This window comes from Cystoisospora suis (genome assembly GCF_002600585.1).
Source record: "Cystoisospora suis strain Wien I chromosome Unknown contig_4869, whole genome shotgun sequence".
In the NCBI taxonomy this organism is placed as follows: domain Eukaryota; phylum Apicomplexa; class Conoidasida; order Eucoccidiorida; family Sarcocystidae; genus Cystoisospora; species Cystoisospora suis.
The window spans coordinates 1-8,416 of NW_027157661.1; the positions used below are offsets into that span (position 1 = coordinate 1).

At 56.1% G+C, this 8,416-nt stretch overlaps 2 protein-coding genes across 2 annotated transcripts; one reads left to right on the top strand and one right to left on the bottom strand.

Moving 5' to 3' along the window:
- The first annotated feature begins 60 nt into the window (after positions 1–60).
- On the top strand, positions 61–3,111 carry CSUI_008601 (zinc finger protein). The gene is made up of 2 exons (XM_068068729.1): positions 61–861; positions 1,204–3,111. Exons 1-2 carry the CDS (start codon positions 202–204, stop codon positions 1,408–1,410), a joined length of 867 nt encoding a protein of 288 aa, XP_067919294.1. The 5' UTR covers positions 61–201; the 3' UTR covers positions 1,411–3,111.
- A 74-nt stretch (positions 3,112–3,185) lies between these two features.
- Positions 3,186–8,414, bottom strand: CSUI_008602 (uncharacterized protein). Its single transcript, XM_068068730.1, has 3 exons — positions 6,377–8,414; positions 3,951–5,598; positions 3,186–3,653 (listed from the first exon to the last, which is right to left on the bottom strand). Exons 2-3 carry the CDS (start codon positions 4,357–4,359, stop codon positions 3,310–3,312), a joined length of 753 nt encoding a protein of 250 aa, XP_067919295.1. The 5' UTR covers positions 4,360–5,598; positions 6,377–8,414; the 3' UTR covers positions 3,186–3,309.
- Between the last annotated feature and the right edge of the window lie 2 nt (positions 8,415–8,416).

Here is an 8,416-nt window from a genome sequence, read left to right on the forward strand (position 1 = left end):
TACTGACACGCATCCCGCGGCCGGCTTCGCGGACTCGGAAGGCGGTGTGGGCCGTGACACGCGGCCGCGGGATGCGTGTCAGTAGAGGCATCAACAAGGTCGTCGCCTTCATCTTCGCCTTCCTCCATCTTGCAGGGTCGGCGCGCAGACCCGTTGACAACCATTCTAGACAACGAAGGGGCCGCGGTGCCACCCTGCTGCATGAGCACTACGACTCGCTCCCCGAGCGAGTCAGGCTGCGAAGGTGAACTTCCAAGTAGATCGCATCCGGGCTCGTCTCCGTGCTCGCCTGCTCTGGAGCGCAGCCGAAAGAGGATTGAGACAGAAAGACAACGAGCTGCGCTGAGCACCGCGCCTGACACTGCGTCTGCGTACGCGACGGATAATTCTGATGCTGGCGAAGAAATTCAGGAGCGTGATGGCAGATCCAGTGTAGTTTCAGAGACGGACCTCAGCACAAAGGACGTAAAAGAGGATCGACCGCGTCCGGGTGAGGCAGCCAGGCCGTGGAGCGAAGACAAGACCGAGGACTCGGGCAGAAGGTTTGAGTGTCGTAGGCAGGAAGACCTCGTCATTTCGCACCTTTCGATGATGCGAGCGGAGCCCCCTGAAGTTCCTGACAACACGGGCGGGGCCGAAAAGAAGGGGAATGTGACGGCCGGCACCACGTTGGCAGAAGGGGATTCCTCGCGGAGCGTCGCTGTAGCCGAACAGTTGAAGGCTGAAGGAGGCCCCGAGAATAACTCTAAGGAATTGGCTGATATTATTTCGAGGCTGGAGGACGCTGTAAAGGCTTTCTCCGAGGAAGCTTGGATGTGTAACGCTGAGGAATGGGACCGAGTCCGAAAGGCAACGCAGAAAGTAAGACTGCCGACTGAAGCTTCGCAAACAGTCTGTGTCTGGTAGGCATCTCCTGGTGTCTTGCCTGAACGCGGGACCGCGTTGACGAGCACCGTGACGCACCTTGAGGGCCCACTACTGGCCCGCATGTCAGCCCATGGCTGGCGACAGATTTTGTCTTAATGACCAGAAAACCTGCACTCGGTCCCATCTGACCGAGGGGAGGCCTGCTTTGACTTACGGCTGTGTGCGGACTGTTGCGTCGCACCGATCTCCCGCACAAAAGGTCCGAGCTTCTTCAGAGAGGTGGTGTTTGTGTGGCGCTTAGGTTATTCGTTTCTGTACCTGTATCTGTGTTTACAGCTCTGCAGCCTGGCAGACTTACACGGCACGGGCGCGCTAGCAACTAGGACTAGCCAGCTCTCCGAGTTCGTGGATCTGATGTGCGCCCTCGAAGGCGTCTCCGGCCTCCTTGCACCTGCGTCCGTCTCGCCTGTCTCGAAGGACTCTTCACCAACGTCGTGCTCTAGCGACGACTCTGGATTCTGGAGTTTGGCGAAGTATCGGTAGGGGAAGTGTTGTGAGTTCCTGTCCCGCCTAACCTTCATCTGAGATGGTGCAGGTGGGAACGGCTGCCATTGGCACATTCGGGGCAGCAGGAAACGCTGGCTCTGACCGTTTCCCATCCAGCTCACCAAAGAGAGCAGAGCTCGTTTCTTCGGGTCTGAGGACAGTTCGTGCCGACTACGTGGACAGCCAGCGCAGCACACCAAGAGCGTCGGGTCGAAGGCGGGACGCTTGCAAGTGCGAGATGGCAGCACGCGACGGCTGACTCGGTTTGCGGAGGCGACGTGCCATCGGGTGAAGCAGGTGCAGAGGAGCGACATGTCTGCCCTGGCTTTGGTGAGTTGCGGCGTGGCCGCATAGGGATCGATACCAGATTGCCGAGAATGGCCGCTCGTAAACAGCCGGTCACGGCAGCGGAAACACCCATGGTTGGAAACACCCTGCCCCCTCCGTGGGGTGTCTCGTGCTGGAGCGTACACCATTTTCTGGACGCCACTCCGGGGCGGATGAAAGCCGTACAAGATTCGCAGATGCTGCTCGCCTGCCCCGTGTGTACATCCGGACCTTGTGGCGGAAGAGATGATTGCTGGTGTACTTACGAAAGACCATCGGGGTCTAACCAGAAGTGTCACCTCCTCTGTGGTGCTACGCGGGTCTGACCTTTTTGTTTATGCGGGCTGAAGGCGCGGGCGACATTCTTTTTCTGGCCGGAAGTCACGAGGTGTACAAACATTTTCTCTGCAGTGCTAAGAGAAGCTTGCGGTCCCGGGGTTTAAAAATTCCAATCTCTCGCTGAGAGACACAAATGACTCACTTCAGAATAAAAATGCAGCGAGGGCGTGTGATCCGCCCTTCACTCGGGGGCGGGCGGCAGTGGGAAGCGTTCACACTGACGTTTATTGCCGGAGTGGCGCTCGTGCCCTGTTCCGCAGAAGTGCTTGTTAGTGTTCGTGATGTAAGTGACGGTGGGTCGCTCATATGGTCCGGAAGCATTGCAGATATGCCGGGGCTGTCGGCGCAACTTCAATAGGTGAATGCAGGGCACAGATGAGGCGACGTCGCGCCTGATTTCCGAAACGTAGGCAGTGGTATGTGTGTGACTCGGTTCTATGGTTATGGTGCTATGAAGGGCTCCCGGTGGGGTGCACGCGGAAGCCGCTCAGACGGAAGGAAGGATCGTAGTGACGAGGAGGCGTGACGGTCGGGAGTCTCTGGGAGACCGCCACCGACCGACAACAGAGCAGCACACGCAGAGGAGAGGGGGGCAGTAAAACGCTTTGCCTTTCCTCAAGGGTTCCCCGTTCAGCATAAGGAAAATCGTGGCGCCGCCAGGTGTACGCGTGGCGGTGGCGCTGGCAGCGGCGTGGTGATCCTGGTCTCCAGTCAGCACGGTTTCCACCACTCGAAAGGGACATGTGATGGCGTAGTGACGGTTAGCAGTCTTCAGTAATGCAGGCTGAAGTCTCCTCCCGCGTCGTCGCCGATACTAGCGTTAACTGCTGCAGTCTTTTTTGTGTCACCCATTCCCATGCAGGACAGTCGAACAGTGCGAATGCTGCACGGGACTTGTCCTTTTTTTTGAGTGGCATACGTGCTTCGTAGTTTGTGGTGGTTTTGCTTTTCACACAACCCACTGCAGAGGTTCTAAACAGTTTACTGTGAAGACACCGTGTACACTTGAGTTGGCATTCAGAGAGCGCGACCAGTGTGTGACGGCCACGAATCGGGTAAAGTGATACGTACCAAGAACCGAGCAGGAACTGCCTCCTGTGGTTCTCGGCGGCAGAGACCATATATACACTATGCGCTGCCGCATTCCTTCGCTCAGATAAGCACAGTACTGCTTGGACAAGACACTGGTTTGCTTACTGGCCACCGGAACCAAGTTCGGGGCAATCTTCATTACTCCAGAGTGTCCTCGGTGGCTTGATGTGGCAGTTCGCAGTCCGAGCTCGCAGGGCAGTCCAGCCCTTGTCTTCTGAGCGCAGTGAGCCGGGGTGCTTTCACTGTGTCTGCTTCAATCCATTCTGCAGGCTCCGCTGCTGTTACATACACGTTATTGTGCACTTGTGTACTTTGACAGTTCGCGGTGTCTTCGCTGTTGCACGTCTTTTGCTTCTGTCGGGTTGCCCCACGAAACCTCCCTAAACTATCGTCTGTGCCTTCGTCCTTTGCAGGTAACTCCCAGCTGGCCAATTTGTCGAGCTCATTCGACTGCAGTGTACCAGCGGGTGTGCCCGCCTCCCCTAAACACAGAAGTTCACAGACCACCGCACCCCAGTCAGGCAGAAGTAATGGCCGCACGCGCTCCGACGCCGGGGTCTAGTCGTACATTGCACGAGCTGCCGTAAAACTCAACGACCACCACTTTCGCAGCCTTCAACAAATGATTGCCAACAGCACAGGTTCTGTCTTGAGCGACACTCTCAACAGGCGCGAATCACTATATGATCGAAACATTGGAGTTACGCCCTTGAACGTTGGACTAGGCCCACTGTGGCATCCACTATCAACGCTACCACATAGAGGCGGTGAGTCCTTACCAGTATGCCGGGTCTCACTGTGTCTGTCGGGCTCCAAATCACTGTCTTCCCCCCGAGCCGTCTGTGGCTCGACCACATGTGTCAGCCCTCTCTGGAAGACAAAGGGGCCAGCTGACGAAACCACAGGGATGTGCTTTCCTAGCAGGATGCGCGAGGTTGCCTCTGTTCGTCCACGGGTGACTCGTGGAACGGCTGGCGTTCGTTGAATGAGGCATCTTGCATGGCCGGGCTTTTTCTCCCCGGCCTGCCGAGGCTCTTGACTCGCGTACTTCAAGCACCATCGTCGTGATTCCAAGCAATCATTTGTACACGTCGGCAGATACTTGATGGCGCAAGTCAACGGGCAGGGCCAGCTGCAGTGCGTCCCGCTGCGGAACATCGACACGCCAGGTGCCGCCATCGGTTCCATCGACTCCCTGAGGCTGTCGGCTGTATCTACGAAGAGACAATGGATTCAGGCGGGGTTGCACGCCAGTGGAAGGCCTAGCGTGCGCTGAGCGCCATCGCGACGTCTGACATCATCATCCGCTCGAAGTTACCAGTGCTGTTCCATTAAGAGCCATCGCTATGTTGTGTTCCTGCCCATGAGAATCATGAGGCGAAGACAATTAAGGCTGCACGGAGTCCACGATACCCAAACAGAAAGGTACTTCCACAAAAGTTACTAGTGTCTCAGCAGTACTCTTTAGCACGCTGCCCTCCGCGGTTGGCTGTTTCGGAACGCTGGTGACCTGAACGACAGGCCTGCGGGCTTAGTGGGAACTCGAAGAAAAGACTGACATTCTCGGAGTGCCCTTGCGTGATCTCTCCATGTAGTGAGAAACCGACGTTCCGCTCTGCTCAAGTGCGTCTCCTGTTCTTGTTGGACGCCTTCGGCGAGCGGTGCGGCTTCTTCCGACCGCGTAGAGCGGAGCAGCGTCAAAACGGTGCCTGGTGCAAACAAGAGTACCAACAGGTTGTCCCATGGCATCCTCCTTGTCGAAGAAGTGAGTCGCAGTTCCAAGAGGTACTTGTACCTCTCCTTATCCGAGAAGTCCGCCAGTTAACTGCGGTGCTAAGGCTATCGCGGGAGCATAAGCCAAACTTCTCCAGGCGCGGATTCGGAATCGGCGGCTGAGAGGAACCGCGGCCACATTTTGAGCCGCACTCCCAAGAAGAAATGGAACCAGGCCAGACGTGCGTGAACGGTCACGGCAGTCCAAGAATGGTAACCTAAGCGGTATCAGACTCCGCGGCCACCGATGTCAGGGCGTTTCGCGCTCGACCAGGAATCGCCCTAGTTGAGCTGATATCCTGCTACCTCCTGTACGGCTATTGCCTCGGGCTCGGGACCCGGCATCTAAAGAAAAATCTGTACCTGTTAATGAATGCGTCCAGGAATGTTGTGGCTGCAGGGGTCCCTCAGCTAGAGGAGTCTGGTCTGATTCCACGTCATCGTCGCATATACTGTCGCTGTCTGTGTCTTTTTCGCCATCACTGGAAGCGGGGCCCGTGGTATCCGCATGAAGTGCAGTTTCCAAGACGCGTGATGCACACGACTCGACGTTCGTCAGGCAGCCGATACTGCAGCTCGGTTCAGCATCGCTCAGGCACAGTTGGAGACATGAGCGCAGACACTTTTCTGCGAAGGTCTCCTCCGTTACACCGCCTAAAGAAACAAGCAAAGCGGCCTAGTTGTCACAAGCTGAAGCACCGCTGAAGGCAGTCGGTTTTGCAGTAGCCGCTCTTTCGGCAGGGCCGCCAAGACACCTCGGCCGGCGGACTGGCAACTACAGCATGTACTCGTTAGCACTTCGTATGCACTACCCTCGGTACTGAAGAGGTTATGGGTACTCAATGTGCAGTACCAGCTAAGGCCAAACCAGTCGGAGTGAAGTAGTTCTACATCGCAACACTTGAACGTGCCTTCGCTCGCCAACCAGGATGTATGTGCAGTTAATTACGGCCGACAGTACACGCACTCGGCGAACTGCGCCTATGTCTATATCCAAAGTGGTGCGCAGGTTCACCACTTCGGATATACCGACAGAACCAAAGGGTACAAGCCAATCTGACAGCCTGTTACCTGGTGGAGTGTCAGGCAGGGAAAAGATTGACCAACCGAAGGCGACTGTACCTCATTGGGGTTGGAGTATGAAGTCAGTTGCCCTTCAAGGAAGCCACTATTTCTTCCTGCCTGCACCCTGTTTGGCGAAATACAGTGCCAGAAGGACTCCGACCCGGTGCAGAGCCTTGCCTTGCCCGGCATGAGAAACCGGAACCTCTATTTTTCTCCCGTGGTAAGCAGCGGGCTACATGTAAAAACTTACGGTGCTCGCATGTAGGCATATATGTGCGTACCATGCCCGACGCGTCTTGTCACCGAAACTTGTTCGAGAGTGGATTAAATTGTTCAGTAGAAGAGCCGGTAAAGACACGCCGCTTACATGCCTGACAAAAGAACCACGGCCCGAGCAAGAGGAAAGAAGCTACCCAGCCGAATGGCACTGGGGACCTCCAATGCTGTGACAGAGTTCCGTCTGTCGCGTCTGTTCGCGGCGTGGCTGGCTCCATCCTCACAATTGTTGGCGTCCCTCTGCTTTGAGAAGCTGTAATGCCGCTTTTCGGATGCTACTTGCGTGCTCTCATCGGAAAAGAGAAAACGCAGGACCTCAAATTGTTTGAATTCAACCCCCTGAGGGACGCGGTGGCGTGGACGGTCGAAGGCCTGCGTCGATGGGGCAGACACGCGAGATGTGACTCTGAAGAAAATTCGCGTTGCGGGCGCTATACAACCAGACCGGACTGGGCACACTTACGGCACAAAAGCCAATCCGACGGCCATAGCGGGGTGAAGGCAAAACGCTCCTGCATTACAGCACTTGCGGGTAGCGGCACCGGATCTTAACGAGCTGCTTTGGAGTCCATCTGCCGCTAATACTGGAAAGTCACTTTGATGTCGCCGCGGCTCGTCCCGTGAGCGCGTTTTTGTGAGCTTCACAGACGTGGAAGTTTAAGCTTGCGAGCACTGCTGAACAGCCGGGGTAAGATGCGGCAGTCAAAGCCAGTCTCCCCCTTCGCCCAAGCACCTAGTGCGCTGGACAGGTGCAGGGGAGAACAATTCAAACACGGAGTCGGGAAATATAACGATAGGGAAGCTTCCGGAAAGTTACAGCGCCGGAAGGGCAGAGTCAGTAGGTCATAATACCCCCTCAAAACCTAGGTGAAAGCTATTGCTCGGCCTGCCCTATCGAGGACAACCTCAGCGCTTCGGAGTTTTTGAACGATCGCCAACTCGGGAGCCACTTCCCAAGCCTCTCCGGGACGGGTTCCTGCTGGGCTCAATGAAACTGATAGCGAATTCGAGGGCAACTCCTGTCCGTGATGTCGAGGACTTTTTCAGGAGATCCTCAGTCATGACGGTTGCTTTTCCCACGGCCCCTGGATTCCACTGCCCAGAGCTGCTGAAGTCGCTTTGCTGCGTGCTTTCCGACCTATGTAGCTCGGCTGGGCATCAGCTCGTCTTCCCTTGATTCCTGGTATCTCCACGCCTTCACGTGGCTAAACAGGGAAGCTGCACCTCGTAGCACGAGCTAATAACAATAAGCCGCGCCTCCGGCGGGTGACAGCCCCGCTAATAGTTTAGCTTTACATTCGCTTTGCGGCTGGCGACGCTGGTCACGTAGGAAAATTAGGAATAGTACCTGGGATGGGTGGAGACGCCGCGACACTCACACCGAACCACGAGGAGGGACACCAGACAACGCAAGGCGTTGAACCCCATGGGAAACCCTCAGGCCGGTGGATGCGCTGAAACCTGTCCGAAGAAGACCACCACTCCCCCAGAGTTATTTCGAGGAGAATGAGAGCTGACCCCGGAACGGGGGGCTGACTTTGGCTGGCTGACGGCACTAAAGCAGTGGCTCTCTACTACCGATTTGAAGGCCCTCAGTTGAGTGCATCTTCTTCCGCTAGCACAAAGTGCTCCACAGAGCAAACCAACTCTAGACAAACAAGACTACCATCACTACAGGGGCCTGGCTAGGGTGGGGTGCGCACACAAGAAAGGGCACACAGCATCAACAGGCCCACAATAAAAGCCAGACTGTTCGGCTGTTTGTGTATCCGAAGAGCAGAACGCCCGCGAGCGATCTAGAGCGTAACAAACCATGGCACCGTTTTGATGAAGGCTAAGACGGGCAAAGCAGAACACGAAGACACTTTCCTGTGAAAAACTTTCAAACATGCGGACACAGAAATGCACTTTTCCCTTCTAAGGAAGACGGTGCGCGATTTACTGTCCCGCCCCGAGCAAAACAAGCAGTACGAGAAACGGGAGTGAGCTGCGACTACTCCCGCAGCCTAGCCGCCGTCCAGCTTCCAGCCATGCGCCCCTTCTTCCCTTCTAACGCCAGTGGCCCTCAAGAGCGAAACACTGCCAGCCCTACAATACACTTCCCCTGTACAAGTGTGCTGCCATGGCACTG

Coding starts and splice junctions, on each gene's coding strand:
- CSUI_008601 (XM_068068729.1), top strand. CDS start 202: ATGAGCACTACGACTCGCTCCCCGAGCGAGTCAGGCTGCGAAGGTGAA. Junction 862..1,203: donor TCCGAAAGGCAACGCAGAAA/GTAAGACTGCCG, acceptor CTGTGTTTACAG/CTCTGCAGCCTGGCAGACTT.
- CSUI_008602 (XM_068068730.1), bottom strand. CDS start 4,359: ATGGAACCGATGGCGGCACCTGGCGTGTCGATGTTCCGCAGCGGGACG. Junction 3,654..3,950: donor CAGTGAGACCCGGCATACTG/GTAAGGACTCAC, acceptor TTCTGTGTTTAG/GGGAGGCGGGCACACCCGCT.